This window comes from Procambarus clarkii, chromosome 31 (genome assembly GCF_040958095.1).
Source record: "Procambarus clarkii isolate CNS0578487 chromosome 31, FALCON_Pclarkii_2.0, whole genome shotgun sequence".
NCBI lineage: Eukaryota > Metazoa > Arthropoda > Malacostraca > Decapoda > Cambaridae > Procambarus > Procambarus clarkii.
In genome coordinates, this window is record NC_091180.1 from 36185117 (window position 1) to 36207468 (window position 22352).

At 42.2% G+C, this 22352-nt stretch overlaps 1 protein-coding gene across 1 annotated transcript; it reads left to right on the forward strand.

Annotated features, from left to right (window-relative positions):
* The first annotated feature begins 869 nt into the window (after positions 1-869).
* LOC123758943 (calphotin-like) lies at positions 870-18974 on the forward strand. The gene is made up of 2 exons (XM_069334293.1): positions 870-1169; positions 17844-18974. Exons 1-2 carry the CDS (start codon positions 870-872, stop codon positions 18972-18974), a joined length of 1431 nt encoding a protein of 476 aa, XP_069190394.1.
* Positions 18975-22352: the final 3378 nt, after the last annotated feature.

A 22352-nucleotide genomic window follows, 5' to 3' on the forward strand; every position in this document is an offset into this window, starting at 1 on the left:
ATGTTAATGTTTGTTATAGTTGTAACCCCATCTGGTGAACACTGATTTATCAGTTTTTTCTTGTCTTGTGCCATATCATGGGACACTCTAGGACATCATAATTATATACCGTTTTCCCCTAGAGTATATAAATTATACGGTGACAGATGTCTGAGCTGTGTGTACGATAGGTAACAGCGGCATACTCTAAGACTGGTTTCACGTAGGCAGTGTAAAGCGCCCTAAAACCCTCCTCACTTAAATTTTTAAATGAAGTTCTAATTTTCGCCAGTGTAGAGTTCGCCAATGTCGTTATCCAATTTATATGTGCCTCAGGAGTTAGATTAGGTGTTACGTCCACTCCCAGGTCTATTTCTCGAATCGTTACAGGTAGGCAGTTCCCCCTCGCATCTAACACACACAAAAGTGTGTGTTAGATGTAGGTGTTAGGTGTGTGTGTGTGTGTTGAATGAAGTGGAGTGGCCATAGTAACCTTAGTGGAGGTGGGGGGGGTTGTGGCCATGAGACCTGCAGTGTTTCGTAATTATTTGGGAGAGGCGAACATGAAACATCGGAATGAAAAAGTGAATGCAAGTGAATGGATATTTGGTAAACTGATTGAAATCATAAGAAGTCAAATAAATAAATAATGTAAATATTTGGAAATAAGTGTTGTATCACATTTTGACTCGTGGGACAGGGTGTGTCGGGTTGACCTCTCATTGACCTCTCACTTGTCCAACACCAACAGTGACCAGGAGTACTATGACGCCTGCCAGTATCATGGATGGCCAGGACACCTTGGAAAAGATACCTGGATAGTCACTAACCTTCTTAGTAGGGCAAGACAAGGTAATTGGGATGCCCATTGGTAAAAGTAGTATATTAAAATGACAAAAACAGGAAGGGCGGCCAGATTAAGCGGAAGCAGGGAAGAGGAGGATAGGATTTTAGAGAAGGTGACAGCGGAATATGTTGAGAGCAGGTGCGATTGGATGGAGGATTATATCCTCGAAATTAAAAGTGAGATAATTCAACAAATACAATTTGAGATGGAGAAGCAAAGGCAGGTGCTTGAGGACTATATTAAGGAAGAAATCAGGAAGGTGAGGAAAGAGTGGGAAGACACAAGTTCAAGGATTGACAACGAGTTAGATGCGAGAAGCAACACAGATGAAGAGATCGGACAAGTGAGGGATGGATTAGCAAGTAGGGAAGGGGCACACTGCAAATGGTGGTAGACAATGAGACAATGCACGACATTCAACTAGGAACGACAAGCAAGTAAAAAATACACAATCAGTAAGGACTGCACACACTGAGGGGTAAGAACCAGTATGGAAGTGGGTCACAGAGGAGATAGACAATTTTCCTCCATGGATTACTTGAAGTAAAGGAAACATCAAAGCATTAGAGAATACAAATCAAAAAGCTTAAACTACGTGATATATTGAGGGGTATTATTGTTGAGATGGAATGAAACGAGATTGTACTAAGACACCGAACTGGGCCTTATAATGGTACCAGAATTAGACTTATTTTGGTTTAGTTTTCTAAAGAATTGGCAGTGGACTACATATTGAAGCACAAACATTTACTAAGGGGCAGCAAAGGTTTTGCAATGTGTTTATTGACAGATACATGACCAAGGAAGAACAGCAAGAGTCCAAGGCAGGCGTGCTGGACGCCTCCGTGACCTGACCCATCCTTGCCGTAGCACTGAGCCAGGGTTGTAAGATACGAATTGCTGAAAGTAGCGAACTGATGGTCTTAAAGTACCGAATTTGTAATAAGAGTTCCCCAGTTTTTTGTTTAGTGACTGATACGGTTTTCAAAGTAATATATTTTAATACATAGAGTACACTGCACGATTTTAATGGTTTTAATAATATTATTTCTGCATATATATAATAAACAAAATATGATAATAAAATATCTTACAAATATTTGCTGAATAAAGCATAATGAGTGTAGAGTCCTTCCACGTCTTCACAGTTGAAGATTATCACGATCTTCGTCTGCATCCACAACCTCGTTCTTGTATATTGCAGACTCATATTTAAGCATTGACATGAGTGGTTCAAATGATGAGCAACAAGTTCCATTTTCTTCAAGATATGTTTTGAGTTTCATTATTGATGTCAAAAGCTCAAGTCTCATTCGATTTCTCACTTTAGTTTTCACAGATGTTACTCCCGAAAATATCCGTTCAACCAGGGCATTACTGATGGGTAAACTGTATATTTGCAATGCAAACTCAGCGAGACCAATCAGTATGGGCTCGCCAGCAACGTTCTTGACAGTTATTGCCTATGTCCAAAATGACGATCCAGATGTTAGAATTTGTCCCTAACAAATGATGGCCCAGTCAATGGTTAACAGTAGGCGACACTGACTTTCAGTTTCACTAAGCTTAGAATGGTCAGCTAGTACGAATGTAGTTCTGAAAATGGTGGCCGTGTGTGGCTAAGGCATATTCTAGGTGACAGATTTTTCATCTTTTTGAAAGTTTCAGCATCTCTAGGAATACGAGAATGAAGCTCTCTGCTGCTTTCACTAAAAAATTATGGCATCTTTCTTGAATATTTTGAAACTTTTCCTGGGTTATGAAATTGTTTGGTCTGTTACTGTTGAAAATTCGTAACTAATGTTCACTTTCTCCAGGGGCAGATATATGGAATTGAAGTCCAAATTAACATGAAGCTTTGCCTGATAAGGATGCACGACTTATCTGAGCATTCCAAGAGTGAAGTTTTCTTCACTCTTGGTCAGGTGTAAAGGCAACACTGATCTGCTTCATCTTGATAAAGTAAATTCATCCCTTCAAAGTCATTTAGGATTGGTTTGAGAAATGTGAAATATAGCTTATTTGCGGGATCAGAGTACATTGAAATAGTTGCCTTGCAACATATTTATCACAAGAGGAAGAAGAGATTTGGTAATGAGTTGTTAAAGAATCCCACCAGTGTAAAAGCCGCTTTACACTTCCGATCTTTGCCAACCATCGTGTTCCTGACAAAGGTATTAACTGTAAGGGATCTTTCCCATCATTTCAATCTGCAAATTTCTAGATAACTTTCTATCCTTAATGAAGATCTGTGGAACTAGCTGTAGCTCCCTCTTATCATGAACTCGATGTTGGAAGGCAATTCGTCACATGCATGAGAACAGGCCAAGTACAAGATGCTACGTGCACTTGATAAGAAACAAATTAAGGATATCCTTCTTCATCAAGGTGTAGAGTGAATGATGAGCTCCACATTGATTCAAGTTCATTGTATGCTAATCCGCCTTAACGACAGTCATTTGATTCTTGAAAAACCAAAAGAGAAACTAAATATTTACAGTAGGCAACAGTGGGAAGTCACTTAACACAGACAGTAGTAATGGCAATTAACTTTGGGAAATCTATGCCCCCCTGGGAAGCGTTACCTTGCCTTGCAATTACCTTTTATTTCGGATGCTCCTAGGATAAACGTCCCCAAGGGGCCGGTCTCTCACCAAGCCTCCTGCGGTAAGAGGTCTAGTTAATCACGCTGTTGGACGCGGCTGTGATTTGAACACGCCCTAGTCAACTAAGAAAGGCATGGTCAAAAGGATTGCAACCTCGAGTACTACTGAGCTCACAAGGGTTTTCTGTGGCTTCTACTTCCAGATTCCTTTAAGGCTTCGAACTTCCAGGTTCGAACCCTCATCACGGCTCCTACGGATTTTCTCATTGACATATCACGTTAGTGTGATTACTTTTAAATATCAGTATTCCTGGTCTGTCATTCAGGTGGGCTAACAGAATGGTAAAACATTCCACTGTACCAACCCCTTTCCTACAAGCATTCATGTCCTGGTGCAGTTTAGGCTTATTCCACTCAAGTCTATTGAGTGCAATTTTGCCAGCCGTCTTGGCTGCACAGCTTTGGAGAGAGATGGGTCGTGGATTAGCTGGATCTTTGGATTTTGAGATCGGACCTCTATCTGCTCTATACTAAGCTGTAGGTCTATTATGAGAAGGTCAGGCCAAATTAATTAACCTAAGGTATGAAGCGTCTCCCTCTAGGCCGTGGTTTCTAAACATTTTATTGACTGTTTTGTCGTCTCCAGGGAATGTATATTTGGAGTTTATCTTAGCCCGATTGAGCTCATTCAGTGTGAAAGGGGCATTAGTGTCAGAGACTTCTGCACATGCTGTTAGGATTCTGTGCCATCTTTCTTCCTATAATCTTTTCTGCGCTGCTAGTACCTCTGGGGGAAGCTGATTACTGGCTGCTCTGTCTGCAAATTTGGTAGCAAGTACTTCGGATTCCCGTTGAGGATCCTTAGGGTGTGGGGCTTTTGGTGTTTTCATTTCCTTTGACCCTGTTGATTTGCTGCCACGTCTCTCCAAGAGTTGTGTGTTCATTCAGATGTGAAAACCATTCCAGCCACTTTTGTTCTTTGATTATCATGGGCTCATGAGGTACATGTTCCTTGACCTCACAAAGTAAGATTCAGTTGCGGTCACTTGGATGCTTTTCGTACGGCTTCCGAGTACTATTGAGTCTATGTTTGAGTTCTTTGACACGTTTGCAATAGTACCAGTAATCTTTGTGGTGTCTGGTGGACTGTTTTTTCAGTGGAATTGAGTGGTTGGCTGCAACTTGAATTACTTTTACAAAATCTTGATCTACCAGATCAAGATTGAAGATCTTGATGTGTAGATGTGTATTGTCTTCAGGAACAACAGTTTCTATGCCACTCTGACATGAAGTTTTGAGAGCCGTCAAATTTTGCTTGAGCGAAGTTCTAGGCGTCTGGTGGAGGTGGGGTGGGAAGATTCAAACTTAGATCAATTTGGACCCCATAATGGTCGATTGTGAGTGTGGGTTCAACTGAACATGTTGCTGCGACTACGAGGGAGGCTGAAATAAACGTAAGGTCTAGTCTACCTCCTTGGAAGGGGATGGGTTCATTCTTGTTTAGGATTTGAGTTTCTTGTAGCATGGAACTGTAATGGGCGTATTGAAATTATACCATTTGGGAGGTCAGGTACATCGAGCAAATAGGTGAGGAGTACGACGTAATGGGAGGAAGAATTGGGCATAAATAGGGGACGTAAATGGTGACGAATAAAACAGAAAAAAGGGATGAAGCACGTACAAAGATTAATCAGGTGAAGTGGGCGTGCCGTTTTGAGCATTGTCGTCTACGTTGGCATCTTCGTGTTCCGATGTTGTCCTTACTCTCAAAGTGGGTAGAGTGAATAGTTCCGTTATTTGTTTATTGTGGTTTGTTCAGCTTTTATATGAATGGCTTCAAGCATTTGTAATCTTTTTACATCCTTACTTTTGTCATTTATGTAACTAAATATTATTTTGTCTATTATCATTATTTTTTATTATTATTAATATTATAATATTAAAAAAATTTTTGCCTATAACTTGCATAATAGACAAAACTCAGGATGTAAGAAGACTACAAATTCTTGAAACCAAAAGACATCTACCTTACAATATACATATATATATATATATATAAATATATATATATATATATATATATATATATATATATATATATATATATATATATATATATATATATATATATATATATATATATATATATATGTCGTACCTAATAGCCAGAATGCACTTCTCGGCCTACTATGCAACGCCCGATTTGCCTAATAAGCCAAGTTTTCCTGAATTAATATATTTTCTCTAATTTTTTTCTTATGAAATGATAAATCTACCTATTTCATTATGTATGAGGTCAATTTTTTTTATTGGAGTTAAAATTAACGTAGATATATGACCGAACCTAACCAACCCTACCTAACCTATCTAACCTATCTTTATAGGTTAGGTTAGGTTAGGTAGCCGAAAAAGTTAGGTTAGGTTAGGTTAGGTAGTCGAAAAACAATTAATTCATGAAAACTTGGCTTATTAGGCAAATCGGGCCTTGCAAAGTAGGCTGAGAAGTGCGTTCTGGCTACTAGGTACGACATTTATATATATATATATATATATATATATATATATATATATATATATATATATATATATATATATATATATACATATATTTTTATCAATGATCATAAAAACACTGATCCAGGTATGCAGAATAACCACATGTGAAAAATAGAAAATGCTTAACGCGTTTTCGGCTATTTCGCCTTCATCAGAGCAAAGTAGAGATGTGAATTATGTAAATATTGCCAAAAGTTTTTGCAATTTGGAGAAATCTAGTGAGATTTCAGCTGATGACATCAATATTTGCAAGGGAATGGTGTACGGTTCTTTACTTAAGGGTACTGTGCCTAATTGTCCAGAGAGGTTTATGCGAGCGTTCAAAACCCTCAAAAAAGATAACTCTCTACATATCACTAAAGCTGATAAATTCAATGCTGTTGTCATCATGGACAAAGAAGACTACGTCCAAAAAATGAATCAGTTATTGGAGGACAGAGACACTTACTTACCTGTTAATAGTGACCCTATTGAAAGAGTTATTGCTCATTTCAACAAAACTCTTAAAACCGTGCTCAAGAACGATAAGGAGTTGATTCCTAAGTTTTTAAGTCGTTCCCTTTCTCTCCCATATCTATATGGGCTTATTAAAACACACAAACCGAATAATCCTGCAAGACCTATTATTAGTTCTGTTGGATCTGTGGCATATAGACTTTCCAAATGGCTTGTCTAAGTCTTGTTTCCAGTAGTAGGTTCCATTTCCAACTCACACATAACAAACAACTTGGACTTGGTTAACAAGTTGTCTAGTTTGAAATTAAATTATGATTTTAAACTTGTGAGTTTTGATGTGACGGCTCTGTTCACTAGGGTTCCTGTTGATGATCTGTTGTCATTCTTACGGGATCTACTCCCAAGGTATAATTTAACTTTGCCTACTAACATCATTATTGAACTTATAAAATTGTGCATTAAAGATAATTATTTCAGCTTTAATGATTCACTTTATAAACAAACATTTGGCATGGCGATGGGTAATCCCCTCTCCCCTGTTTTGAGCAATCTGTACATGGAATGTTTTGAAACATATATCCTTCCCAGGATTTTACCCTCAAATTTGCTTTGGTACAGGTACGTTGACGATATTTTGTGCCTGTGGCCGGTTAATCATGACGAAACTGATTTTCTCAATCAAATTAATTCGCTGGTTCCGTCAATTAAATTCACAATTGAGAACGAAGTGAATGGTGTTCTGCCTTTTTTAGACATCATGATTCATAGAATTGGTAGGAGTTTCAAATTCAATGTGTATTGGAAACCTACCAATGTGTGCTCGTATGTACATTTCTATTCAAATCATCATGTTCAGGTCAAGCGGGCAGTTTTTTCTGGTATGTTTCTCAGAGCACTGAGAGTTTGCAGTCCGGAATTTTTCGATGAAGAAATAGCAAATATATTTGAAATTGGGAAGAAGTTAAAATACCCAAAATCGATCTTGGATCTTGCGTTTGGTCAAGCAAAAAGGACTTTCTAAAACAGACTACTAAGTCTAAACCAGAACTGAAAAATTCGTTGGTATTCTGAAGGTCTAGTAAATCTTGCCCCAGCTCTGAAGAACCTTAATATTAATCTAGTGTTCAAAAATGATAATACAGTTAAGTCCATGTTAATTATGAACTCGCCCTCGTCTGTAGCAGGTTGTGTGTATTCCATCCCTTGTAATGAGTGTGCATGTGTTTACATCGGCCAGACAGGTAAATCTCTTTCCTCGCGTTTAAAACAGCATTCATATGCTATTCGTACAGCCCAGCAATCCAGTGCATTGTATTTACATTCGAGTTTATGTAATCATTCTATCGAATTCACAGGGGCAAAATGTATTGTTAAAAATAAGGATTTTGTTGAACGAAACGTGATCGAGTCTGCTCTGATCAAACATTGTAACATCAGCCTCAATGTGAGCCCCGGTATGTATAAGTTGGATCCCTATTTAAGCCTCAATATAGCACGTCAAAACAATATAGCAATAATTTAACACGTATGGCACTTGGAGATATTAATAGGAGCTGCCTCTTATGGGCCAATAGGCCTTCTGCAGTTACCTTCTTTCTTATAATTCCTTTCCTCCGCTTATTTTTGGTGGTCAGATGATCTGCCCAGGCGGATATAGAGGTCTGATCAGCAATCAGATCTTCATTCTACTTTGTTCTGATGAAGGCGAATTAGCCGAAAACGCGTTAAGTATTTTCTATATTTCACATGTGGTTATTCTGCATATATATATATATATATATATATATATATATATATATATATATATATATATATATATATATATATATATATATATATATATATATATATATATATATATGTCGTACCTAGTAGCCAGAACGCACTTCTCGGTCTACTATGCGAGGCCCGATTTGCCTAATAAGCCAAGTTTTCCTGAATTAATATATTTTCTCTAATTTTTTTTCTTGTGAAATGATAAAGCTACCCATTTCATTATGTATGAGGTCAATTTTTTTTTATTGGAGTTAAAATTAACATAGATATATGACCGAACCTAACCAACCCTACCTAACCTAACATAACCTATCTCTATAGGTTAGGTTAGGTTAGGTAGCCGAAAAAGTTAGGTTAGGTTAGGTTAGGTTAGGTAGGTTAGGTAGTCGAAGAACAATTAATTCATGAAAACTTGGCTTATTAGGCAAATCGGGCCTTGCATAGTAGGCTGAGAAGTGAGTTCTGGCTACTAGGTACGACATACATATATACATATATATATATATATATATATATATATATATATATATATATATATATATATATATATATATATATATATATATATATATATATATTTGTATATTTTGGTAGATGTCTTTCCTGTAGACATATATTATTAAATATGACCGAAAAAGTAAGATTAATAATTCTAACACGAATTTTCTCGACCTTTCTTATGTTTCTTTTCACTGTTGATGGTAATTGAAAAATCAATTCTCCAAAATTAATTTTTATTTCTAGTCTGACGCGACACTTGAACGCGTTTCGTAATAACTTATTACATTTTCAAAGACTTTTAGTTTACACACACACAACTATTACCTGCAAACACTAAACAGAGTTCTTACTTATGCTATGATTTAAACAGCTTTCATTTTTCATTTTATACCCTCATTTTGAGTGAGGTGATATGTTACAACAGTTTTGAATGAGGTGAACAAAACTTTCAACATAGGATAGAACACGAAACAATGGGTATTGAAGGTATGAATGGAAGTAATTGCAGAGGGCCTATTGGCCCATATCTCTTGATGCTTCTATATTGGAGCAGAGTCTTGAAGTGGGTAGAATATAGTTGTGCATTAATTGGCTGTTGATTGCTGGTGTTGACTTCTTGATGTGTATTGCCTCGCAGATGTCGAGCCGCCTGCTATCGCTGTATCTATCGATGATTTCTGTGTTGTTTGCTAAGATTTCTCTGGTGATGGTTTGGTTGTGGGAAGAGATTATATGTTCCTTAATGGAGCCCTGTTGCTTATGCATCGTTAATCGCCTGGAAAGAGATGTTGTTGTCTTGCCTATATACTGAGTTTTTTTAGGCTTACAGTTCCCAAGAGGGGGGCATTTGAAGGCATAGACGACGTTGGTCTCTTTTAAAGCGTTCTGCTTTGTGTCTGGAGAGTTTCTCCTTAGTAGGTTGGCCGTTTTCTTGGTTTTATAGTAAATCGTCAATTTTATCTTCTGATTTTTGTCTGTAGGGATAACGTTCCTATTAACAATATCTTTCAGGACCCTTTCCTCCGTTTTATGAGCTGTGGAAAAGAAGTTCCTGTAAAATAGTTTAATAGGGTGTATAGGTGTTGTGTTAGTTGTCTCTTCAGAGGTTGCATGGCGTTTCACTTTCCTTCTTATGATGTCTTCAACGAAACCATTGGAGAAACCATTATTTTTCATATAAAACTTATATGCAATTTTTACATCGCACAAAGACAATTCAAAATAAAAATTATCACGACTTTTTGACCTGTAATACAAAAGTGAAGAGCTACAAAAGCACTCTCATCAGCAGAACAGGGGTTATAAATATTATATAATTTTTTAAGATAATTATTATGTTAGTAATAAGTTTATTATGTTAACATAACATATTTATAATTAACATAATTATGTTAATAATAAGTATTAATAATAATTTTAAGATAATTATTAGAATAAGGTCTGCTTTGCCTGGAGCCCATGTCATTAGGGCTGAGAACAGCACCCTCCTTGGAGCCCCCCTCGGGTCTAACGCCATTGAGGAGATCCTTGACAAGAAAATCACAAAATTTAGGAGGATGGAAGACAGAATAGGTGACATCGATACCCACGATGCTTTATATCTCCTCACCAAATGCCTATCCCTTCCGAGGCTAACCTACTTTCTGAGGTGCGCCCCATCATACGACAACCGAAAGCTTGAAGAGTATGACGTCTTACTGAAGACTTTGCTAGAAAAAGTTGTTAACCTCTCCTTCAACGAATGCCAGTGGAAACAAGCCACTCTTTCTGTCAGGCTCGGTGGCTTGGGTGTCCGCACCGCCACCCAAAGTGCTGTCCCAGCCTTCCTGTCTTCCTCCTCAGCATCAGATGACCTGGTTAAGGAAATTCTACCTGACACCCTGAGTGATGTAGCGGGAATACAGGACCCCCACTACATGGAATACGACACGAAATGGGGTGCCATGGCAGACCCAGCACTCAGACCAGCCATGCCGAAAGCCAAGAAACAATCCAGTTGGGACAGCCCCATTGTAGATATAGAAGCCACAGCTTTGCTGGAGGCAACAACAACGCCCAGTTATCCTGCACGCCTCACAGCTGTGCAATCTCCCCATGCAGGGGACTTCCTTTTGGCAGTCCCTATGTCTGCGACAGGCACATGTCTTGATCCGCAGGAGCTCCATATTGCAGTCGCTCTCCGCCTTGCTGCCCCTATCCACACTGTTCATAGGTGCATTTGTGGCGAGACAGATGCTGACGAATATGGATTGCATGGCCTACACTGTGGAAAATCTGGTGGTTGGCTCACTAGACACGACGAAGTCAATGAAATCATTAAAACAAGCCTTGCCTCTGCTCAGTGTCCAGCGGAGAGAGAGCCCCCCGCAACCTGCTGAACCGTGACTCTGTTAACTTTGCCGGCCGACCAGACGGAATCACACTGCGCCCGTGGAAGGGTGGCAGACAGTTGGCATGGGACTATACTTGTGTATCCACCCTGGCAACCACATACATCAACCTCTCTGCCGGCCAAGCAGGAGGCGCGGCGACACACAGACCAGGACACAAGTCAGCCAAGTACAGGCAATTAGATCGTCGGTACAACTTCGTGCCAATAGGGTCTGAGACCCGAGGCCCATGGGGAGAGAGTGCTAGAAGGATTCTTAAGGATCTTGGTTCCAAGCTCATTGACACTACAAGAGACCCTTGAACGGCAAATTTACTCTCTCAGCGCCTCAGTGTCGCAATCCAGAAGGGAAATGCCCGCTGCATCCTCGGTTCCTGCCCGACGTCGGAGGAGTTCGAGGAAATCTACAGCCTCTAGGAAGCGAACTTTTTCTTGTGTCCTCTCAATGTTTATTTTTTGTATAAAATCAGATATGTAACTGTATAATCTTGCATAATAAAGTGTACACAATAAAAAAGGGGGGTGGTAGGAAAAGCGAACACTCATACGTATTCAGAGTTAAATGGCAAGTTTTTCTCTGAATGCTCTGTGTTCCCTTCTTTGAGGCTGTGGGCCCCTATAATTGCACCAGAGGTGGTACCCCCCTATTATTATGTTTATCTATAGAACAACAAATGCATTTCACAAATCTTTACAAGAATAGGACAGAATTAAAGTCGATTGACGTGAATGCTTTTTATTAAACATAAAATTTAAAAGTAATAATACTATATAAAGCAATTTACGAAAACCAAAGTGATAAACACAAGAAAAACTGACAAAGAAAACATGAAAGTTTTGCCACTTGAGAACAAGCGTCACTAAGTATCTTGTATACCTTCTTAATGTGCTGTTTCACGAAGGTTCTTAGGAACTCTGTAAGAATTCCCCGGGTAGGATTCACCAAGGTGTTTTGCCCAGTTATTTGGGATCTGGCTGTAGTTCACTTCCGTCTCGACAAAGGTCACTACTAATATGTTTAGCAGATTCTATTTACCTAATACTTTTTATTGTAATATGGTGCTGTGATAATATTTATTTGCATATTTTATTAAATATTTATTTAATAAAAATGTGAAACAATAAAAATGTGAAACAATAAAAATGTGAGACACACCGAGGATTAGCAATTAGGGTTAGACAGAAGAATTATGCCTTGGTTACGACGGAGTTAGAAATAATAAGCTTCTTTGATATGCAATGTTCAGCTTTGTTTATTTACTTAATAACAATTGAAATAATATCTTGCTAAGATTAATATATTTATTTGTTCATATTAGAGATATTTATTACAAGATACAGATGCAAAGATAATTAATAGCTAACATGATGAACTTCCTGACAGACATATTTCCATTTCTTGATTTTGTAGTCGGAAAACATAACTTATGTATGGTATACGCAAAGATATACCTTGCGTTGATTTCGGGGATCAACCTCCCCGCGGCCCGGTCTCTGATCTGGACATGAACGAGTGCTCCGGAAATATGTTGGTGTGAAGGCGTGTTAGAAAATTCGGCGTTAGTTAACAGATTGTTGAATCGGTATGTATCCGCCAAGAACAATATGAGAAGGAAAAGTTATCTTTAGCACTTGCGTTACTGCTCCAGGAATCAGGACCAAGATGTTGGCAAGTAAAAAAGTGGAGGCATGGGTTCAGGTGCCAGCTGGAGGCATGGGTTCAGGTGCCAGCTGGAGGCATGGGTTCAGGTGCCAGCTGGAGGCATGGGTTCAGGTGCCAGCTGGAGGCATGGGTTCAGGTGCCAGCTGGAGGCATGGGTCCAGGTGCCAGCTGGAGGCATTGGTTCAGGTGCCAGCTGGAGGCATTGGTTCAGGTGCCAGCTGAAGGCTGGGGATCAGGTACCAGCTGGAAGCTGAGGATCAGGTGCCAGCTGGAGGCTGAGGATCAGGTGTCAGCTGGAGGGTGAGGATCAGGTGCCAGCTGGAGGCTGAGGATCAGGTGCCAGCTGGAGGCTGGGGATCAGGTGCCAGCTGGAGGCTGGGGATCAGGTGCCAGCTGGAGGCTGATGATCAGGTGTCAACTGGAGGCTGAGGATCAGGTGTCAGCTGGAGGCTGAGGATCAGGTGCCAGCTGGAGGCTGAGGATCAGGTGCCAGCTGGAGGCTGGGGATCAGGTGCCAGCTGGAGGCTGGGGATCAGGTGCCAGCTGGAGGCTTGGCATCAGGTGCCATCTGAAGGCTGAGGATCAGGTGTCAGCTGGAGGCTGAGGATCAGGTGCCAGCTGGAGGCTGAGGATCAGGTGTCAGCTGGAGGCTGAGGATCAAGTGTCAGCTGGAGGCTGGGGATCAGGTGCCATCTGGAGGCTGGGGATCGGGTGCAAGCTGGAGGCTGAGGATCAGGTGCCAGCTGGAGGCTGAGGATCAAGTGTCAGCTGGAGGCTGAGGATCAGGTGAGAGCTGGAGGCTGGGGATCAGGTTCTAGCTGGAGCCTGGGGATCAAGTGCCACCTGGAGGCTGAGGATCAGGTGTCAGCTGGAGGCTGAGGATCAGGTGTCAGCTGGAGGCTGAGGATCAGGTGCCAGCTGGAGGCTGAGGATCAGGTGAGAGCTGGAGGCTGGGGATCAGGTGCCAGCCGGAGGCAGGGGATCAGGTGCCAGCTGGAGGCTGGGGATCAGGTGCCAGCTGGAGGCTGGGGATCAGATGCCAGCTGGAGGCTGGGGATCAGGTGCCAGCTGGAGGCTTGGGATCAGATGCCAGCTGAAGGCTGGGGATCAGATGCCAGCTGGAGGCTGGGGATCAGGTGCCAGATGGAGGCATGAGATCAGGTGCCAGCTGAAGGCATGGGATCAGGTGCCATCTGGGGGCTGGGGATCAGATGCCAGCTGGAGGCTGGGGATCAGGTGCCAGCTGGGGGCTGGGGATCAGATGCCAGCTGGAGGCTGGGGATCAGATGCCAGCTGGAGGCTGGGGATCAGATGCCAGCTGGAGGCTGGGGATCAGGTGCAAGCTGGAGGCTGGGGATCAGGTGCCAGCTGGAGGCATGAGATCAGGTGCCAGCTGGAGGCTAGAAATCAGGTGTCAGCTTGAGGCTGAGGATCAGGTGTCAACTGGAAGCTGAGGATCAGGTGCCAGCTGGAGGCTGGCGATCAGGAGTAAGGTGGGGTCTAGGGATCAGGTGCCAGCTGGAGGCTGTGGATCAGGAAAGACAGCTAGGGGGGGGCGTTGCGAATCCTGTACCAGCTGTTGGATAGAGGTCAGAAACCAGGTAAAGTTTAGGGATCAGGAACCAGGTGACGGCTGGGGATCAGGCGCCAGGTGAGGGCTGGATATCAGGAGCCAGGTGAGCGTTGGGGATCAGGTGGCAGCTGAGGGCTGGTGTTCAGAAGTCAGGTGAGGCTTAGAGATCAGCAGTCAGCTAGAGGCTGGCTGAGGGCTATGGATCAGGAGGCAGATTGGGGCTTGTGATCAGGAGCCAGGTAGGGGCTGGAGAACAGGTGCCAGCTGTGGGCTGGGGATCAGGTGCCCACAGTCCCAGCCTGTGGGCTGGGGATCAGGGTAGGGGCTGAGGATCAGGTGCCAGCTGGAGGCTGGGGATCAGGTTCCAGCTGGGGGCTAGGGATCAGGTGCCAGCTGGGGGCTGGGGATCAGGAGCCCACAGTCCCAGCCTGTGGGCTGGGTATCAGGGTAGGGGCTGGGGATCAGGTGCTAGCTGAAGGCATGGGATCAGGTGCCAGCTGAAGGCATGGGATCAGGTGCCAGCTGGGGGCTGGGGATCAGGTGCCTGCTGGAGGCTGGGGATCAGGTGCCAGCTGGAGGCCGGGGATCAGGGACCAGCTTGGGACTGGGGATCAGGTGACAGGTGAAGGCTGGGGATCAGGTGCCAGCTGAGGGCTGGGGATCAGGTGCCAGCTGGGGGCTGGGGATCAGGTGCCAGCTGGAGGCTGGGGATCAGGTGCCAGCTGGGGGCTGGGGATCAGGGACCAGCTTGGGACTGGGGATCAGGTGACAGGTGGGGGCTGGGGATCAGGTGCCAGCTGAGGGCTGGGGATCAGGTGCCAGCTGGGGGCTGGGGATCAGGTGCCAGCTGGAGGCTGGGGGATCAGGTGCCAGCTGGGGGCTGGGGATCAGGTGCCAGCTGGAGGCTGGGGGATCAGGTGCCAGCTGGGGGCTGGGGATCAGGGACCAGCTTGGGACTGGGGATCAGGTGACAGGTGGGGGCTGGGGATCAGGTGCCAGCTGAGGGCTGGGGATCAGGTGCCAGCTGGGGGCTGGGGATCAGGTGCCAGCTGGAGGCTGGGGGATCAGGTGCCAGCTGGGGGCTGGGGATCAGGTGCCAGCTGGAGGCTGGGGGATCAGGTGCCAGCTGGGGGCTGGGGATCAGGTGCCAGCTGGAGGCTGGGGATCAGGTGCCAGCTGGAGGCTGGGGATCAGGTGCCAGCTGGGGACTGGGGATCAGGTGCCAGCTGGGGGCTGGGGATCAGGTGTCAGGTGGGGGCTATTGATCAAGAGTGAGTCTAGAAAGGAATTAGTACAGCGACGTTTTGAGCTATAATTCTGTTCCAGACTGTAGAGAATAACGAAGATAACGACGGAGATTAGACTTGGTTAAGACAGGTGTCATGACAGACCCATTGCTAACCGAGAGAGCGTGTAAAGCTCTTACTAAACCGCATAAATACACTCAATAAAACACCTAAATTAGTCAGACCGCATAAAATGTCTACTCTTAGGATGTTGCTCGAGAGAGATGCATAATAGTTTACATATATAACAAAATGTTAAAGACTGTCACAGAAATATCTCGTTGCGAAACTAGGAGGCAGAACAAAATATGCAAAAGCTTCGTTGAAAAGCATTCGAGCATTAGGAATAATATTTTTTTGTATAATAATAAGAACCCAAGAATTCTCATCACCCTCCCGTACATGTTGGGCATAACTAGCCGAGCCTCTTGGTGTTCGAACTGGAACTTGTTAAACCCTCAAATGAATTCCTGATCAACCCGGTTGTTTTATATATCGCACTGCAAGATACCAGTCAGCTAGGTGGTTGACCAGACCCCAACCAGAAGGCCTGTCGGAGTCCGAAGCGCTAGGACATTCATCCATTAAAACCAATATAGTTAGATAAGGCACTTTGCATTAACAATTATCTAAATAAGTGCTAAGTTAGGTTTTATCTCTGAATTTACGCAAGGTTTGCCAAGCGCTTGGTACCCAGGAAGATAGTGAAAGGAAACGTAGTGAAGAGGCAACTTACTGAGGAAGAAACAGGTAGGATGATTATTTAATGGAGGAGACTCTAGTGAGTTTGTAAACCTAAGGAAAACAGAGAGGATAATATGTCTAGACCTATAATTTTATCAAAGAACAAAAAACTGAATGAAACAGTTTTAAAATATATGATTGAAGAAGACGGTTGCTGAGGATAACACAAAGTCACGGAGGCTCACCTCATCTTATACGTTTAGGATTTCACAAGGAAACGATAGGGGACAAGATTATCTGGCTCATAGTCCTCGAGATGTGGGCTAACCTCATAGTCCTGGGGCTGTGGTTAACCTCATAGTGCTGGAGCTGTGGCTAACATCATAGTCCTCGAGTTGTGGCTAACATCATAGTCCTCGAAATGTGGCTAATATCATATTCCTCGAGCTGTGGTTAACATCATAGTCCTCGAGCTGTGGTTAACATCATAGTCCTCGAGCTGTGGGTAACATCATAGTCCTCGAGCTGTGGGTAACCTTATACGTGACTGCAAGTCTAAAAAGTCTGGCTCCCCGGCCTCCAGCTGTGCTTAGCCATATACAAGTCTGGAAAGTCTGGCGCCTCGGGCTCTCGCGAGGCTGACAACGGCACCCCTACAGATATGTGTAAGGCATTCTCTTTGCACAATGTGGATATATAATTTAAGCTTTAGATCTTCTGGTCTTTTATTGTGTGGCAGTTGAGTGTGGTTGTTTTTGTGGAAGTTTAAGTTGTTGTAGTGGTTGTTGTTGTGGCAGTTTATGTAGCTGTAGTGGTTGATGTTGTAGAAGTGCTCGTGGTGGTAGTAGTAGTAGTAGTAGTAGTAGTAGTAGTAGTAGTAGTAGTAGTAGTAGTAGTAGTAGTCGTAGTAGTTGTTGTTGTTGTCGTAGTAGTTGACGTTGTGGATGTTGATGTAGTAGTTGATGTTGTGGTTGTTGATGTTGTGGTTGTGGAAGTGGTTGTTGATGTGGTGGTTGTAGAGGTGGTAGTTGATGTGGTGGTTGTGGAGGTGGTAGTTGATGTTGTGGTTGTGGAGGTGGTAGTTGATGTTGTGGTTGTGGAGGTGGTAGTTGATGTGGTGGTTGTGGAGGTGGTAGTTGATGTGGTGGTTGTGGAGGTGGTAGTGGATGTTGTGGTTGTGGAGGTGGTAGTTGATGTGGTGGTTGTGGAGGTGGTAGTTGATGTGGTGGTTGTGGAGGTGGTAGTTGATAAGGTGGTTGTGGAGGTGGTAGTTGATGTGGTGGTTGTGGAGGTGGTAGTTGATGTTGTGGTTGTGGAGGTGGTTGTTGATGTTGTGGAGGTGGTAGTTGATGTGGTGGTTGTGGAGGTGGTAGTTGATGTTGTGGTTGTGGAGGTGCTAGTTGATGTGCTGGTTGTGGAGGTGGTAGTTGATGTTGTGGTTGTGGAGGTGGTAGTTGATGTAGTGGTTGAGGAGGTGGTAGTTGATGTGGTGGTTGTGGAGGTGGTAGTTGATGTTGTGGTTGAGGAGGTGGTAGTTGATGTGGTGGTTGTGGAGGTGGTAGTTGATGTTGTGGTTGTCGAGGTGGTAATTGATGTGGTGGTTGAGGAAGTGGTAGTTGATGTTGTGGTTGTGGAGGTGGTTAATGGTGTGCCAGTGGTTGATGTTGTACCCGTTGCAGTGGTTGATCCTGTACCTGTTGCAGTGGTTGATCCTGTACCTGTAGCAGTGGTTGATCCTGTACCTGTTGCAGTGGTTGATATTGTACCTGTTGCAGTGGTTGATCCTGTACCTGTTGCAGTAGTTGATCCTGTACCTGTTGCAGTGGCTGATGTTGTACCTGTTGCAGTGGTTGATCCTGTACCTGTTGCAGTGCTTGATGTTGAACCCGTTACAGTGGTTGATGTGGTGCCAGTTGCAGTGGTTGATGTTGTACGCGATGCAGTGGTTGATGGGGTGCCAGTTGCAGTGGTTGATGGGGTGCCAGTTGTAGGTGTTAATGTACCTGTTGCAGTGGTTGATCCTGTACCTGTTGCAGTGGTTGATCCTGTACCTGTTGCAGTGGTTGATCCTGTACCTGTTGCAGTGGTTGATATTGTACCTGTTGCAGTGGTTGATCCTGTACCTGTTGCAGTGGTTGATATTGTACCTGTTGCAGTGGTTGATCCTGTACCTGTTGCAGTGGTTGATCCTGTACCTGTTGCAGTGGTTGATGTTGTACCTGTTGCAGTGGCCGATGTTGTACCAGTTGCAGTGGCTGATGTTGTACCAGTTGCAGTGGCTGATGTTGAACCAGTTGCAGTGGCTGATGTTGTACCTGTTGCAGTGGCTGATGTTGTACCTGTTGCAGTGGCTGATGTTGTACCTGTTGCAGTGGCCGATGTTGTACCTGTTGCAGTGGCTGATGTTGTACCTGTTGTAGTAGTTGATCCTGTACCAGTTGAAGTGGTCGATGTTGTACCTGTTGCAGTGCTTGATTTTGAACCCGTTACAGTGGTTGATGTGGTGCCAGTTGCAGTGGTTGATGTTGTACGCGATGCAGTGGTTGATGGGGTGCCAGTTGCAGTGGTTGATGGGGTGCCAGTTGTAGGTGTTAATGTACCTGTTGCAGTGGTTGAGGTTGTGCCCGTTAATGTACATCTTCAACCATTATATATTTAATAAATCACAACAAAACACAAAGGAAGAGAGTGGTAGCAGAGAAGAACATAGAAACTGTATTGAAGGGGATCCAAACATCCCTTCTGAGGCGTTATATAGCCAGAACGCACTTCTCGGCCTACTATGCAAAGCCCGATTTGCCTAATAGGCCAAGTGATTTTCTTTATTTTCAATGAATTGTTTCATATTGGTTTATTTTAAATATTAATATTATATTATATTAGGAACATAAATTATTGATTTAGTTATGTTAGTTTAGGTTAGGTTAAGATAGGGTAGGTTAGGTTAGGTAGGGTTGGTTAGTTTCGGTCAAATATCTACGTTAGTTTTAACTCAAATTTCAACAAATTAACATATAAATAATGAAATGGACAGATTTACCATTTCATAAGAAAAAAATAAGAAAAATATATAAATTCAAGAAAACTTGGCTTATAAGGCAAATCGGGCCTTGCATAGTAGGCCGAGTACGACGTTCTGGCTACTAGGTACAACATATATATATATATATATATATATATATATATATATATATATATATATATATATATATATATGTCGTACCTAATAGCCAGAACGCACTTCTCAGCCTACTATGCAAGGCCCGATTTGCCTAATAAGCCAAGTTTTCATGAATTAATGTTTTTTAGACTACCTAACCTACTTAACCTAACCTAACCTACCTTTTTCGGCAACCTAACCCAACCTAACCTATGAAGATAGGTTAGGTTAGGTTAGGTAGGGTTGGTTAGGTTCGGTCATATATCTACGTTAATTTTAACTACAATAAAAAAAAATTGACCTCATACATAATGAAATGGGTAGCTTTATCATTTCATAAGAAAAAAATTAGAAAAAATATATTAATTCAGGAAAACTTGGCTTATTAGGCAAATCGGACCTTGAATAGTAGGCCAAAAAGTGAGTTCTGGCTACTAGGTACGACATATATATATATATATATATATATATATATATATATATATATATATATATATATATATATATATATATATATGTCGTACCTAGTAGCCAGAACGCACTTCTCAGCCTACTATGCAAGGTCCAATTTGCCTAATAAGCCAAGTTTTCAAGAATTAATATATTTTCTCTAATTTTTTTCTTATGAAATAATAAAGCTACCCATTTCATTATGTATGAGGTCAATTTTTTGTTATTGGAGTTAAAATTAACGTAGGTATATGACCGAACCTAACCAACCCTACCTAACCTAACCTAACCTATCTCTATAGGTTAGGTTAGGTTAGGTAGCCGAAAAAGTTAGGTTAGGTTAGGTTAGGTAGGTTAGGTAGTCGAAAAACAATTAATTCATGAAAACTTGGCTTATTAGGCAAATTGGGCCTTGCATAGTAGGCCTAGAAGTGCATTCTGGCTACTAGGTACGACATATATATATATATATATATATATATATATATATATATATATATATATATATATATATATATATATATATATATAATATATAATATATAATATATATATATATATATATATATATATATATATATATATATATATATATATATATATATATATATATATATATATATATATATATATATGCGGAAAATCCACAGAGAAATATGAAATGAGGTGAACGTTTCGGCTTGTTAAAGCCTTTGTCAACACCAGACTGACCAGACTGATGGTCAGTCTGGTGTTGACAAAAGCTTTAACAAGCCGAAACGTTCACCTCATTTCATATTTTTCTGTGGATTTTCCGCATAAAATGATCAGTGTTTTGTGATCGTCAATTGCATATATATATATATATATATATATATATATATATATATATATATATATATATATATATATATATATATATATATATATATATATATATATATATATATATATATATATATATATATATATATATATATATATATATATATATATATATATATATATATATATATATATATATATATATATATATATATATATATATATATATATATATGCGAACTAGCCTGAACGGTCTCCAGGCATATATGCAACTGAAAACTCACACCCAGAAGTGACTCGAACCCATACTGCCAGGAGCACTCTGCATCTGGCGTACAGGACACCTTAACCACTCGACCAACACTACCGGACAAAAGAGGATGGTAGCCGAGGCTAATTTCCCATCCCCCCGCCGACACTCTGATGGTAATCATGGGCATGGTATTTTATCAAATCACCTCATTCTATGGGGCATATGTGAGGATCGCAAATGCGAACAAGCCTGAACGGTCTCCAGGCATATATGCAACTGAAAACTCAAACTCCAGAAGTGACTCGATCCCATACTGCCCGGAGCACACTGCATCTGGCGTACAGGACACCTTAACCACTCGACCAACACGACTGGACAAAAGTAGTCAAAAGTTGGTTGAGTGGTTAAGGTGTCCTGTACGCCAGATGCAGAGTGCTCCTGGCAGTATGGGTTCGAGTCACTTCTGGGGTGTGAGTTTTCAGTTGCATATATGCCTGGAGACCGTTCAGGCTTGTTCGCGTTTGTGTTCCTCACGTGTGCCCCAAAGAATGAGGTGATTTGATAAAACACCATGCCCTAGATTACCATCAGAGTGCCGGCGAGGGAATGAGGAACAAAATTTTTATCCTTCCTTCTTCCATTTACAATATAGTCGTAAAGGTTTGGCACTTTACCCTGGTAGGTCTTTCCTTCCTTTCCCCCCTCACCTACATTTTGCTACCCCTCCCCTTCTACCCTCTCTTCCCTCCCTTCCCCATCTGGCAGCCAACCTCTAACAGGTTCTCGGCTGCACCCAGGTCTCTCTTTCCCCATTTCTCTTCCATCTTTCTTTCCCCTATCTCCTCTTCTTTCCATTGTTCCACCCCCCCCCCACCCCAATTTTCTCCCCATCTCGCCCCTCTTCTCTCCTCTCCTCTTTTTCCCTCTCCACCATCTCTCCCCCTATTCCACCCTTGTGACTTCTCTTCCTCTCTCAAACCTCTCACCCCTCTCATCTCCTCTTTCAATCTCGTCTCTCTTCTTCCCTCTCGTCAAACATTTCCCTCTCCCCTGCTATTTTCTACTCTCTCTACCTCTGTCTGTCTGATTCTCCTCTATCTCTTTCCGTCTGAATTTCCTCTGTCTCTGTCTGTCTGAATTTCCTGTCTCTGTGTGTTGTTGTCTGTTCGTCTCTACATTTTTCTGTTTGTTTCCCTGTCTCTCATAATTTCCAACTTTCTCCACCACAATAACATTGCTTGTGTTCACTTGCACTTTAACTGGTCACTCTACCATGTATACATTAACTACTCAGGGTGTAACCACACAGCCCTGACCTACTTCTTCAATATTATCACACTTGTCAGTCATCGCAACGTTGACACTTACAC

What these genes read in the sequence shown, in the direction of transcription:
- LOC123758943 (XM_069334293.1), top strand. Translation starts at nt 870, where the DNA reads ATGACAAAAACAGGAAGGGCGGCCAGATTAAGCGGAAGCAGGGAAGAG. An exon ending in CAGATGAAGAGATCGGACAA is followed by an intron (nt 1,170 to 17,843) that starts GTGAGGGATGGA and finishes GTGGTTGAGGAG; the next exon opens with GTGGTAGTTGATGTGGTGGT.